Source organism: Petaurus breviceps, unplaced genomic scaffold, assembly GCF_028583685.1.
Source record: "Petaurus breviceps papuanus isolate PSGF00001 unplaced genomic scaffold, PetGlider_PUasm1.0 120, whole genome shotgun sequence".
Classification (NCBI taxonomy): Eukaryota; Metazoa; Chordata; class Mammalia; order Diprotodontia; family Petauridae; genus Petaurus; species Petaurus breviceps.
The window spans coordinates 482,088-497,056 of record NW_027185627.1 but is presented as its reverse complement, the minus strand read 5'-3'; the positions used below and the strand labels follow the sequence as shown (position 1 = coordinate 497,056).

Sequence of the window (14,969 nt, the reverse complement as noted above, 5' to 3'; positions counted from 1 at the left end):
CTCCACGGCAGGTGCTCTATTCACTGTGCCACCTAGCTGCCCCCATGTGGGCTCCTTTCTGATCCTCAATTTTCCTATCTGTGAAATGGAGAAAATCACAGCACCTGCTTCACACAAGTGTTCTGAGCATCAAAGGAAATAATTTATTTAAAGCACCCTGCAAACCTTAAAGATCTACATAAATAGAAGTTATTATCAGATGATATCTAAGATCCTTTCTAGCTCTAAGATTCTATGATTATAATATTGTGGCTAAGTAAAACAAGAATGAAGAAGACTGAGGCCAGAAAATTGCTCTAAGTGAGTAAAGTAATAGAACTTTGGAGAGATCTACAACACTCTGTTGGCAGCCCAAACCCTTTCTTTTGGAAATACTATCCAAATCCACTACCTACTTTGCCCAGTCACTGCTTTGATTTTTCAATGGATGAGAATTAATTTCTCTCAGAGTTCAATGTATAGGAAAAAAGCATAAATACATATGTATGAATCTGTCACACATACACCCACAAATTAAAAAAAAAACAAACACAAAAAACCCCCCACCACAACACAAGGAAAGGGGCAAAGGCCATAACTAACATTAAAGTCATGACAATATTACTGGGGATATGGGTACAATTACTGTCATTCTCTACTCCTAAGGTATCAGTGAATGTATTCACACAATTAATAATTGTTACTGGCCAGAACCAAGGGGACTTAAAAGAAATTCACCTAGGCAAAGTGTAGATTATCCATAGTGCTTCTTAAAAGCTTCCCAGCTTAGGGGCAGCTAGGTGGTGCAGTGAATAGAGCACTGGCCCTGGAGTCAAGGACCTGAGTTCAAATCTGACCTCAGACACAACACAAAAACTGGCCTGTGACTTTGGGCAAGTCACTTACCTCAACTGCCCTCCAAAAAGCAAAAAAAAAAAAAAAAGCTTCCCAGTTTTCTTAAAAGCTGAAACATATATTGTACAACCTATAATTAAAATGAGATCATTTCTCAAAAATCTAAAATCAAAATGGTTCCTTCTCACACCACCCAGAATTTTTTTTATTATTTTATCCCAATGCTTTTCATATAGGTTTGATTTCAGGAGCCAGAAAATCCTCCTAGCTGAGACTAACCAAGTGTTTAAAAATGTAAAAGAAACAAATAAATCTTACCCTTAAATGATTTCAAAAGCACACCTGCAACATACTCCATAAAACTCCTATGCATTCCTCTGTCTTCTCAGTTATACACCACTGCCATCTCCCCTCTCAACTTCAACCACAACTTCTTTTTAGCAATGGAGGAGGAAAACAAAGGTCTTCTAAATGGGAATCTGAAAACCGGAGGAGGGATAAGAAATTGTTGAAATATTGCCTAGTCTATAATGCCAATCAGATGATAACTACTTCAGTTTCCTACTCCTAAAGTAATTGAGGGCTTTGGGAGCTTGCCAAATTTCTTTGTAATGGATTATTTTGTATGTTTCCCCTAGACCAGGAAAGTGAACTGGTTCAAAAACCTCATTCACAATCTGGTACTACCCCAGGTGATTTACAGACTCTACAATGACTGCCTTTTTTCTCCTCAATTAGGTATATATTTTTAAATTCTTTAATATTCTGTTTTAAAAATTGGAGTTTCAAATTCTCTCCCTTCCTCTCTCTCTTCCCCATTCCTTGAGAAGGCAAGCAATTTGATACAGATTATACATGTGAAGTCATGCAAAATCTATTTCTATAACCATGTTGCAAAAGAGAACACAAAACCGGTCCCCCCCCCCCACCTAAAAAATGAAACAAGAAAAATAAGGTTTAAAAAAGTATTTTTTTTATCATGGGTCCTTTGGATTGGTCTTGGATTGTTGTCTTGATTAGAATAGCTAAGTCTTTGACGGCTGATCATCATACAATACTGCTATATAGCAATACTGCTACAAGATTTTCCTGGTTCTTCTCACTCCACTTTGCATGAATTCACATAAGTCTTCCCAGGTTTTTCTGAAATCGTCCTGCTTGTCATTTCTTAAAGCACAATAGTATTCCATCACAAACTTGTTCAGTCATTTGCCAGTTGAAGGGCATCCCCTTAATTTCCAATTCTTTGCCACCACAAAAAGAGCTGCTATAAATATTTTTTGTACATATAGGTCCTTTTCGTTTTTCTTTGATCTCTTTGGTATACAGACCTAAGTAATGGTATTGCTGGATCAAAGGATATGCACAGTTTTATTGCCCTTTGGACATAGTTTCAAATTGCTCTCCAGAATGACTGAATCGGTTCACATCACCAACAATGCATTAGTGTCCCAATTTTTCCATATCCCCTCCAAAATTTATCATTTTCTTTTTCTGTACCATCTGCCTTAATAAAGCCATCCTTTGTCTAAGCTTCTTTTAAAACAAACATGAAAATGTAAATAGAATGGCACAACATATGTAAAAAATAAAAGGAAGAGGGAGAACTTGGAAGGAAAATTTCATAGTCCTTTCCCTAATGATTTCTGGTTTTAAACTTAAAAATTTTTCAACAATTATCTCTCTGACTCCAATACAGATCTTTAAACAATTACAAATCTTCATATTTTCCCAGATGTGCCTGGATTTAGCTCTGTCCAACTCTTAACTAAAAGAAAGAAGTACACAATTTTATCAGTTTGTAATTTTTTAGACCCTTAGACTATGTTCATAATTGGTTGATCTGGTCCTGATAATCCTGAATTACTTATTTTCACTTCCATAATTATGTAAAAGTTATACATTGTCTACTAATGCTTTTTGGCTCTATCTGGAAGTTTTAAAATTCTTTTTGTTTTTAAATCAGGGGTAAAGTGTACACTAATTGAGGACTGACCTAGGTGTTTGGGAGTCAATGGCTAAACTGACTATGTCATAGGATGACATTTGACTATGTCAAATGGATGAGTCATAGTATCACAGAATCATAGATTTAGAGCTGGAAGAAATCTTAAGAGATCATTTCATCCAATCTCCTCATTTTATATGAGGAAACTGGGGTCAAATTAGTTGCTCAGGGTCATCCAGCTAACAAGTATCTTAAGTAGGGATTTGAACTAAGTCTTCTTGTCTAAAACTCCATTCATTATGCAATCATCCTAATCATACTTTATTTCTAATATATAATGAGAGTCAATAGAAATTCTAGCCCTATACTCCTAAGAGTGATAATGTAGAGAATACGTGAGACATTTTGGGGGAAAAGCATTCAGGAATTTAAATATGGGTAATAAGCAAAGTGAACTAGAGATTTTAATGCAGTAGGGCAGACTTAACCCTATAAGACTCATTAAAATTTAGTGGGATGTGACTCAGTTTATTCAAAAAGAACAGATTGGATAGGAGATGCAGTAGCATTATTCATCAAGCAGATATTCCCACTATGTGGACATCCACAAACCAGAGGTAGAAAGTATACTTGAGAGCATTTGATGAAATTAAAGGTGACTCTTACAGTCAACTTGACTGTTTGAATGGGAAGCTCACCTCCCAGCTTCCAAATACCTATCCTAGCAAAACCCTGAATGAATAATAATGGAGAAATCTAATGAGAAAATACAGCAAGTGACTTCTCTCATGGGAGGTCAGCAGAAAAACTTATCAAGAAGCCCATGAATAATAGAAGAGGGGGAAAGCATCAAAACTATCTCTGGGGTAGGGTAGGCTCCCAGGACAACTGGAGATAGAGACCTGGGGCAAATACAGCCTGTAAGGCTTTGTGTCAGGAAACCAAAAGAGTAGAGGACTCCACTTAGAAGGCCTCAGGATGGTCAGAAAGCACCATCATGGCAATCATAGAAGCCCTGGGGAACAACAGTGAGCAGTCAGTCTAATGTGGTACCATAAGGTTCGGAGATCCCTAGCATTCTGTCCTGAGATGCCAGAGGCAGCTCTAAAGATTCCATATTCTGAACCTCAGTGATCTATGGGAGCCTAATCCTGGGAAGTAGCAATTAGTACAGGAACCCAAGAGGACCATGGACAAGACCAAACATGAGTGACCACCCATTCAAAAGCACAGCAGGGTGTGCAGTTTGGTCCTGGCCAAAAGCCCCAATTCAGGAACAGAAAAGGAGAGTAAATCAAAGAAAAACATGACCAGTATAAAAAATTATTATAGATCTAGAAGTCTCAAAAAAGCAAGTAACTCCAAAATAAGTACAATCAGAAATTCAAAGGGAAAAAATTAATTTTCCACAATACTAGAATGAATACCTAGAAGAAATGAAGCAGATTTTTAAAAATGAAAAGCTCTAGGAGAAGAAATGGAAGGAGTATAGTTTAAAGAGAAAGTAGTAAATCTTACCCAAGAAATGGTCTCTCTAAAACTAGAACTAAATAGAAATGAATGACTCCCTAAGATACCAATATATAATAGAACAAAATCAAAAGATAGAAAAAATGGGGGAAAAATTAAATATAAAAAAAACTGCCCTGGAAAACAGGACAAAGGGAAATAATTTAAGAGTCATTAGATTCCCTGAAAAATATAATTTTTTTAAAAGTCTAAGACATTATATTTCAAGAAATCATAGATAAAAACTGTCCATATTTATTAGAAACAGAGGACAAAGGGAAGACTCAATAATCTACCAATCATATCCTAAAAGGAATCCCAAAAAGAAAAGTTCCAAGAATGTCACATCCAAAATCAGAGCTCCCAAATCTAAGAAGAAATATTCAGAGTACCCAAAACAAAGTAGTTCCAGTATTAAAGATCACACAAAACCTGACAGTTTCTAATAGAAATGAAAAGAGATCTTGGAATACAAAACTGCAAAGGGAAAAGAGAATGAGGAAACTGCCTTGATGGAAGTTCAACAAAAATTTGGAAGTAGGTCTGACAAGCAAATGAGAGCCATGTGCTGGCTGCCGCCCCCTACAACCCCCCCCCCCAATACTGGCTAGGGAATCCTAATTCAATTCAGTCAAACAAACATTTATTAAGCCTACTACATACAAGTATATATTCTCAGGCCTCACTATCCCAGGGCACAGCTGGTTATATCTCCCTCTTAGAGTTCTAGGAGTATCTCTGAGGGGTTTGGGCATCTCTTTTCTAATGCTATTAGCTGGATCCCCTCCATTCCAGTGTGTTCTCCCCACTCTTAATTTAAAGTGATTAATCCTTCAGTTCCAATAAACCAGAAACTAAACATCCATTAACTTTTTTTTAGAATGTAGTTAGGCAGTGGATCATGAAGGTTATGATGTTCTCTGACTCTAGAGAAGGTTATATATGCTCCCTGAAGTGAGGCTTTGCTTTGGGGATTACTTATGGGAAGAATTGTATGATTTGCCCAGATGAGACTCTGGGTAGCCACTGATTCGCTCCAGCTTTGAAAACCCAAATGTTGGTGCTTCTCTCTCTGGTAACTAACACTGTATGTATGTAATGGTGAGACAGCTAGAAGCCCTGACTGTTGGTCTGCTGAATTAGTTATTTTCTCTGTCTGTAATTTTTTGTCACTTGTAATTTCTGTAGTTCAGGGTTCTGGCTTTTTCCCCTGAACTAAGTGAATGATACCTATGTTTGATTAAAGTACAATTGTTAACCCCTTTTGGGTTGCTTGCCTTCAGAAAAGAAGATCAAAGAACCTGTGCTAGCAGCCATCTTGAGTGTGTTACTTTGCATGCTGTTACCAAATGGTGTAGTCAGATAGGATCTGCAAACTAAAAGGAAAATAAGGGGACTGGGATAATTGTTTGTTTCCCAGTTGTGGTAGCTGTGATTCTGTGGAACCATGGAACAGGCGTGGAGAACTGCCTACCTGCGAACTTTGGTGAGGTAAGAGTGGGAAAGGAAAGCTTCCGGCATCGGGACTCCAGCAGAAGCCAGGAGTGGTTGTCTCCTGTGGGAGGAGGAGGAACCCAGGAATTCAGTGCCCCTGGGACAGTTTGGGACCCAGGGGTAGGGTGGAATTGTCTATGGTGGGTGGGGGGAAGTGGTGTGGACCCCCAAGGACCCCACCCTGTTGGCTTTGTTGCCCAGCCACCCCTCAGGACTTGGAAGTGGGGGCTAGAGCAGTGTTACGACTGGGACTTGGCTCATTAGAGCCTGCATCTGGGAGTGCCAGGAGGAAGCCTGCAAGGACACCATTGGGGGAAGGTCACACCCCCAAGAGAACTTTATTTGGACATTTTTATTTTGGACTGAGGGGAGTATAATGTTATATACTTTGTGTTTAAGGCTGTGTGGTCACTCTGGTAATGAGTTGTTATGTTACACATCTTGAAAATGTGATGTGTTTATTTTGTGGGGATAATGTTGTACTTAAGAGATATTAATGCCAATTCAGATATAAGCTGCCTATGTAATGGGCATGAAAGATCTTGGGGCAGAGTGTAATGATAAGGGAATTCAAACATCTTCCCTGCCCCTTAATGGGCCTCACTTGGAGACCAACAAGAGAAGCTTACTTAGGGGAGGCTGGTTTTTCAGGAAGGTCTACCGTTTGTTACTTTGTAATTAGGCAGTGGGTTATGAAGGCTGTGATATTCTCTGACCTTGGAGGCGGTTATATGTACTCCCTGAAGTGAGGTTTTCCTTTGGGGCTCACTTATGGGAAGAGTTATATGATTTGGCCAGATGAGATTCTGGGTAGCCATTTGAAAGATTAATGATTGATCAATAATCAATAATCAGTATTGTAAATTCTTCCATGTTCTCTGTGTGACCTGTGAGGACTGCCAAAAATCCTGACTCTTATCCCAAGAATCCTTGGAGCAATGAAGCAGCTAAAGTCAAGAAACTTGTGTGACTAGGAGCTTTGCCAAGCTCCCCCTTTTTTATGATAAGCATGTTTGGGAAAACAAGGTCAGGTTCTCACAAAACACACTTCATATGGCTAGGAACTGATATTCACCTTGGGTTTTGGCTAAATCCAGGGGCGTATCCATTTTTCTGTCTTAGCTTTGTGTCTTCTTTGTTCCAACTCGTACTAAAGAACTGTACATACTCTCTGACTTTGGAGTCTCACCCATGGGGAGGACGCTCTGCCTGGGACTTTTCCTGATCAGCTGTCCTGGGGCCCCCCCAGCCAGAGAGATCAGGAGTTTGTACTTCCTTGAATTGGTGATGTTTTCTATTTCTGTTTATTATCTGTATTTTACTGCTTATCTGCATGCTGTGCCTTATTTTATGTTGTTGTTATAAAAATCACTATCCTTCTATTCCTATGCTTATCTTATTGTCAATTATTAAATAAAGCTTCTGTTTCCTTTGGAGGGTGCACCTTATTGTAGGAGTGAATCTGAACTGCTTTCCCATGAACTCTATACCATTGAGCCCCCTGGCTTTGAAAACCCAGATGCTGGTGCTTCTCTCTCTGGTAACTAACACTCTTTGTATGTAATGATCAGATAGCTAGATGCCCTGTCTGTTGGTCTGCTGAATCGTGTTGTTTTCTCTGTATTTTTTGTCTCCTTGTAATTTGTTTGTATTTTCTGAAATTCAGGGTACTGACTCTTCCCCCTGAACAATATATGTGTATGTATGTGTGTGTGTGTATGTGTTTGATTAAAATAAGACTGTTAACCCCTTTTGAGTTGCTTTCCTTTAGAAAAGCAGATCAAAGAACCTGTGTTAGCAGCCATCCTGAGTATCCTACGGTGCTTGCTGTTATAAGAACATATGTGGTAAAGGGGGGTAACTCATAGTTCCTTGCTGCTGGAAGCACTTTTCTCCTGTTCCCAGAGTACTCATGAAATTCTTCCTAGGTATGGTATAGCTTTAAGCTGGGTATCCTATAGAGTCTTGAAGCTACCTTTCCTCAGTATCACTCGTCTGGCAACAGCTACAATGCAGACTCTGTTGCCAACTGTTAGAGAAATGCACCTGGTATTCTGACAAGAAGCATAAAACCCTTCAGACTCTTCAAAGTTCACAAGGTTCTCTTCTGGTCAAGGAAGTGATAAGGAAATCAAAGCTGGGGTTCTTCCTTCCTCCCCAAGCAATTCATTTTCAGAGGCCTAACAGTTCTTTCCATTATGCTACCAGACCCTTGAATGCCTAAGCTCCAAAATGGCTTGCTGTTTTACACAAAACCCATAAGACATGTCCAAATCTCTTCAATCAATTGGGGTTAAGTAACTTACTCAAGGTTACACAGCCAGTTATTTCTGGGTGTGGTGCTGAGTATCTGAGCCTGGATTTGATCCCCAGGTCATCCGGAAACTGGAGCCGATGCTCTTACTCGCTGTGCTACCTGGCTGCCCCTACTCCTAATATATTTCTTATGTAATAGTATTCTATTTCATCCAATGACTTTTAAGAACTTCTAACTTGATCAATTTTTCAAACCTTTCCTATAGTCTTTGATTAACAACTGCTTCAACAGGGATATCTTAAACTTCATTCACACCTAGCTCACACCATGATTGCTTGACTGACTCAAAGGAGATGTTCTCACCTAACAAAGGTAAGGCATAGCACCTTGTCAATTACTTTAAAAAGTATTGACTGATTCATTTGACTTTCACCCTTACCCTTGTAACAAAATAACCACCATGGTACTCTATTCAATATTCCAACCTGTTTTCATTAGGAAATACTAGGAAGAGACCCTTACTTAGATGCAGTTAGAGACAGAAATACTTCCACCAGAGATTCCAACACACCAAGAAGTCTTCAGTTATCTCTAGGGGAGTTGTAAATCCTCAAAAAGAACCCCAACAACAAAAAAACAAAAACCAAAATCAAACAAACCCCTTAATTTTAACCAACTTTTACATAAAAATGAAGATAGGCCACAAAGGGAGGACCTTTAGCAGGAGGTGGTATGAATTAGTTATGAGAATTATGAAAATAAATCTCAAAGCAGAGCATCTCAATTCTAGAAAAATTTTGAAACACTGCTCTAAACCATGTTTCTTTGTTTCTTTCATTCCCTCTTATTCATTCACAAAACATTTATGAAGTAATTATTATGAGTAGTACTATGAGTTAGGCACTATGCTAGGTGCTATGGGTGATACAAAAATGATTAAGACACAATAGTATCACTTCAGCAACTTATAATACAGTAAGGAGGTAAGATATACATAAAATCATGAAGGCAACGCACATTTATTGTTATTCATCTTGCATGGTGTTAAGGTTTGGAGATACAAATAAAGCCAAATCAAGTCTTTCAAGAAACTCACATTCTAACATGGAAGACAACATGAAAATCACTATATTCCAACAAGTTGTACACAGGATAAAGAAGACACTAACACTAAGAGGGTTAAAAGGGGCAAAGGCAAGGTAAAAGAACATTCCAGTCATGGGAGAAGGGCTGTGCAAAGCCACAGAAGTGGGAGATGGAATGTCATATTCAGGGAATAGACAAGTAGGCTAGTTTGGCTGGAACATGAAGTGATGGGGAATAATGTATATGAGAGCCACTTTTCTGACAAATTCCAAGTTTATTGCTCCAGAGAAACCAGTCCCCAGGACTGAATTAGGCCTTCTGGCTAGTTTTCTTTTAAGACTATATGGCTTTCCAGAAAGAAGAGAAGTAATGGTTAAAAAGCACTCAGCAGATAAAATAGTTATAATTTGACAACATGTATGTATGATATCTCTGGTACCAATGTTTTATCATTTTGCAAAATTTTCTTATATTCACTGCTTGGGAGCAATCACCTTACTAAGCTTTTCCCCTTGGGATATACAGGAGATACAGTGATATTTAAAATTTTGACAATAACTATAGTAATATATTCAGCCTTCCAAACAAGTGAATATTAAAATCATGATTGGTTGAGATTATTATTTTACAATGATTTTTAAATTTAAAATTTTTATTTTAATTAAAAAACATTTGTTTTTAAAACTTTTGAGTTCCAGATTTTTTCCCTTTTTCCCTTTCTCATCCACTCCCAATGGGAAGATAAGCAATTCAATATAGGTTGTACATGTGTAGTTACGCAAAACATTTCCATAGTAGGTATATTGTGAAAGACTAATTACATTTTGCTCCATCCTACCCCACCCCCCACTTATTTTATTTTCTACTTTGACACTGTCCCTTTTCAAAAGTGTTTGTTTCTAACTACCCTCTCCCCCTATCTGCCCTCCCTTCTATTAATCCCCCTTCTTATCCCCTTCCTCCCTATTTTCATGTAGGGTAAGATACCCAAATGAATCTGTATGTTATTTCCTCCTTAAGCCAAATTCAGTGGGAGTAAGGTTGTCCCCTTCCCTTTCACCTTCCTGCTCTTCCCCTCTGTTGTAAGTTTTCTCTTGCCTCTTTTATGAGATAATTTACCCTAATCTATCTCTCCCTTTCTCCTCCCAATAAATTACTCTCTCACCTATTAATTTTATTTTTTAGATATCATCCCTTCATATTCAATTCATCCTGTGCCCTCTATGTATGCATATACACACATGCACACACACTCACCCTCCTATGTACACACACACACACACATATATATATATATATATATATATATATATAAATACACACACATATATTTCCTTCAACTATCCTCATCCTAAGAAAAGTCTTATGAGTTACAATTATTGTTTTTCCATGCAGGAATGTAAATAGTTCAACTTTAATAAGTTCCTTATGATTTCTTTTTCCTATTTACCTTTTCTTGCTTCTTGCATTTGAAAGTCAAATTTTCTATTCAGCTCTGTTTTTTTCATCACGAATGCTTGAAAATCTTCTATTTCATTGAATGACCATATTTGCCCCTGAAGCATTATACTCAGTTTTGCTGGGTAGGTGATTCTTGGTTTTAATCCTAGCTCCTTTGACTTCCAGAATATCATATTCTAAGCCCTTCAACCCCTTAATGTAGAAGCTGCTAGATCCTGCATTATCCTGATTGTGTTTCCACAATACTCAAATTGTTTCTTCCTGACTGCTTGCAGTATTTTCTCCTTGACCTGGGAACTCTGGAATTTGGCTATAATATTCCTAGGAGTTTTCTTTTTGGGATCTTTTTCAAGAGGCAATGGGTGAATTCTTTCTATTTCTATTTTACTTTCTGGTTCTAGAATATCAGGGCAATTTTGCTTGATAATTTCTTGAAAGATGGTGTCTAAGGCTCTTTTTTTGATCATGGCTTTCAGGTAGTCCAATAATTTTTAAATTATCTCCCCTGGATCTATTTTCCAAATCAGTGGTTTTTCCAATGAGATAGTTCACATTGCCTTCTATTTTTTCATTTGTTTGGATCTGTTTTATAGTATCTTGATTTCTCATAAAGTCATTAGCTTCCATTTGCTCCAATCTAATTTTGCTTTTTTGGAGAGGGCAACTGGAATAGGGCAATTGGGGTTAAGTGATTTGCCCAAGGTCACATGGCTAGTTTTTCTGTTGAGTGTCTGAGGCCAGATTTGAACTCAGGTCCTCCTGATTCCAGAGCCATTACTCTATTCACTGCACCTGACCTAGCTATCCCTGCTACAATCTAATTTTTTTTTTAAGCAATCGGGGTTAAGTAACTTGCTCAAGGTTACACGGCCAGTTATTTCTGGGTGTGGTGCTGAGTATCTGAGCCCAGATTTGATCCGGGTCATCCCGACACTGGAGCCAGTGCTCTTACTCACTGAGCCACCTGGCCGCCCCTAAGCAATTGGGGTTAAGTAACTTGCTCAAGGTTACATGGCCAGGTGTTTCTGGGTGGGTGCTAAGTGTCTGAGCCCGGGATTTGATCTCCAGGTCTTCTCAACACTGGAGCCGGTGCTCTTACTCGCTGTGCTACCTGGCCGCCCCTCCAATCTAATTTTGAAGGAATTATTCTCTTCAGTGAGTTTTTGAAATTCCTTTTCCATCTGGAAAATTCAGCTTTTTAAGGCATTCTTCTCCTCATTGGCTTTTTGGGCCTCTTTTGCCATTTGACTTAGTCTATTTTTTAAGGTGTTATTTTCTTCAGCATTTTTTGGGGTCTCCTTTAGCAGGCTGTTGACTCGCTTTTCATGATTTTCTTGCATCATTCTCATTTCTCTTCCCAATTTTTCCTCCAATTCTCTAACTTGATTTTCAAAATCCTTCTTGAGTTCCTCCATGGCCTGTAACCAATTCATATTTTTCTTGGAAGCTTTTGATACAGGGGTTCTGATTTCCCATTCCATGCTTTGATTGATCCTTTTTGTCCCCAAGAGAGGAATCAATGGTCTGATTTCGTTTCCTAGGCTTGCTCATCTTGCCCATCAATTATTTGACTTTTGAACTCTATGCCATGGTAGAACTCTGCTTCCAGAATGGAGAGAGCTTTGTCCCAAATTTCTTGGGTTTCCGCAGCTGCCAGGGCTATTAGGAGGGCACCCTCTCTGCAGCCCCCTCAAACTCTGGCACACTGGCCACACACCCCAGGACCACCACCCAAGACCACAATCCAGATGCAAGCAAGTTAAAAAGCAAGAGCAATTACTCTCTGACTGGCTGCTTGGTCCCCCTACACTCTGAAGGCCAGGAGCTCTGGAGGCAGCCACATGGCAGCAGTTGCAGGTGCCAAGCAGCCTACCACTTCTCACCCCAGGGCAGGGGCCAGACCAGGCTCTTCCCTCTTCGAACAAAGTTCCCCACTGACGTTTTACTTTTTCTTTGGTGTTTATGGGTTGAGAAGTCTGGAAACTGCCACAACTGCTGGTGATTCACTCTCCTGAATTCTGCTCCAGCCCCCATTGGTCTAGGCTGCCCCAGGGCCAGAACAGTGCAGCTCAGGCAGGACTGTGCTTGGCTCCCAGCCCATAGGGACAGACCCTTCCTGTTGGCCTGCAAGGTTGCCCTTGGCGGGAGATTTGTTTCTGTCACTTTGTGGGTTGTGTAGCCCTAAAATTTGTTTAGAGTTATATTTTACAGGTATTGGAAGTGGCTGGAGCTGGAGCTGGAGCCGTGTGGCGTTCCTGTTTTTACTCCGCCATTTTGGCTCCACCCCATTTTACAAAGTTTTAACTTCACTTTATTATCTTTTTAAAGTATTTCATTATTTTCTGTTGAAAAAAAACAGGTCATTCTAGTAGAAAAGATTTAATTCACCACAACTGTAACTCAGCAACTCAGAATCTACTGTATTTTCTCCTTTTCTAATGACCCCGACTCACTGATTTCCTCTAAATTTTTGCTGCAGAACACTTGGTTCCACACTTTGCTTTTCATAATCAGGGATATCACTCACATGGATTGTAGTAACCTTCATAATTTTAATTTTTTCAATTTCTATAAGACTGATTAAAACTTTGATAAACTCTGCTACTAACCATCTTGATGATTTCATTTTTTTCATTCATATAATATTGCAAATAAAAATGATACATGGATAAATTGGGGAAAACTGCCATGGCTGAGCTCACCCAAATTTTAGTTGGCCAATTCCACCCCTCTCAGATACAGGAAAGTCTTCATTAGCTCAGTGAAGTGTTTTTTTTTTTATTGAAAGTATCCTAGAGGGGACACTAACACAGTACTGGTAGAGCTATGAATTGATATAACCATTTTGGAGAGCAATCTAGAATTGTGCCCAAAGAGTTATAAAACTGTGTATACCCAAGGTGATCAGCGAAAAAGGAAAAAAAAAAACCTGTATGTTCTAAAATATTTGTAACAGTTCTCTTTGTGGTGAAAGAGAAATGGAAATTGAGGGGATACCCATAAAGTAGGGAATGGCTGAATAAGTTGTGGAATGATGATTATGATGGAATTCTGCTGTGATGTAAGAAATCATGAACAGGATGATTTTAGCAAAACATGGAAAGACCTGCATGAAATAATGAAGAGTAATGAAGCAGAACCAAGAGAACATTGTGTATAGTAACAACAATATTGTTCAAAGAGAAAACATGAATGACAAGCTATTCTGAGTTGTGTGAATATTCAAATCAACTGCAAAGGACCCATAGAGGAAGGTGCTAAGTATAGAGCAGGTGCTTGAACAAGCTTTTAACTTACTAAGATTCATTGCTAATATCTGTAAGGTTCCTCAGAAAATATGTCTCCCCAGTCTGTGAATACCCAAGGGCAGGGGTGGGTGTGTAATGGTAATGGAGATTTGAAGTTCTTCCCTGCCCCTTGTAATGTCAAGTATTACTTAGACCCTTGTTTCAGTTGAGCCTTGCCCTTGATTGTATTAATATTAAGTCTTTGTTAAGAAACATAACTTGTGAAACCCACAGGGGGAGGAGATTGCTGATGTAACAGGAAGGGGCAGAACAGGGAGAAGTTAATGACCAGAATAAAAAGCTGAGCACAAGCTGAGAAAGAGCCAAAACTGCTGGGATCAAGAAGAGTGGAGGCTGAGTAGCTAGTGTGGGTGAGAGAGGGGCATTCTTGCTTAAGGGAACCATTTTGTTTTGAAAGCCTGACAGAGGGAAGGTTTGGGAAGGCTTGGGAATGTTGGTGTTTGCTGCATTGGTTATGTGTACCAACTTCATGGTCACTATGATGAATCTGGCTTTCTGGTTTGGGGATTCTGTTTTCTGGTATTTGAATAAGTGCTTTGGTTCTGTCCTCCATGTGGAGAGCCTGTTACATTTTGTGATTCACAACTATACCCGCATATTCATAGTCACAGGTTCCCCCCTCCCCTGCCTTAGGGTTTATGCCAGCAACACTGCCAGAGTTTTATTTTAGTCCTTCCTTATAGAGGAGGAGGGTCAAAAATAAAATATCTGTCACCAAATGACAGGATTAGAAAAAAAAATCCAGGCTCTTCTATAACCACTCCTTATAACTAAAAGGCAATGTTTTGAGTTACGATTCAGTGAGTATTTCTTTCTTTAGACTGAGTTCTACTATTGTCTCACTGCCCTAAGATCCCAGCTCTTTCCAATGATGTCGAAGACCATACCATTCTTGGAAGCAGCACAATTTTACAAGTCCCTTTGAATTTGAGTGTTTATGTATAAATAGTCACACACAATAAAGCTGAAGTTCCAAATATTTAAGATCTATTAGTAGATTCTAGGATCAGAACTATTTATTAGTCCAGACTCTTTTCTCCATATATTCCTTTTATCCTCAAGTTTATCTTAT

General features: G+C 38.9%; 2 protein-coding genes across 2 annotated transcripts in view; both read right to left on the bottom strand.

Annotated features, from left to right (window-relative positions):
- Positions 1 to 14,494, bottom strand: part of LOC138162689 (phospholipid-transporting ATPase FetA-like) — a 144,052-nt gene extending 129,558 nt beyond the window's left edge. The window contains exons 1-3 of the mRNA XM_069090062.1: positions 14,489 to 14,494; positions 12,473 to 12,770; positions 5,766 to 5,846 (exon numbers count right to left, since the gene is read on the bottom strand). Of these exons, the coding sequence (XP_068946163.1) occupies positions 5,766 to 5,846; positions 12,473 to 12,770; positions 14,489 to 14,494 (385 nt within the window). The remainder of the gene's footprint in view (positions 1 to 5,765; positions 5,847 to 12,472; positions 12,771 to 14,488) is intronic.
- RUSC2 (RUN and SH3 domain containing 2) overlaps positions 1 to 14,969 on the bottom strand; it is a 445,432-nt gene that overhangs the window by 246,197 nt on the left and 184,266 nt on the right. The gene's annotated exons all lie outside the window — the stretch shown is intronic.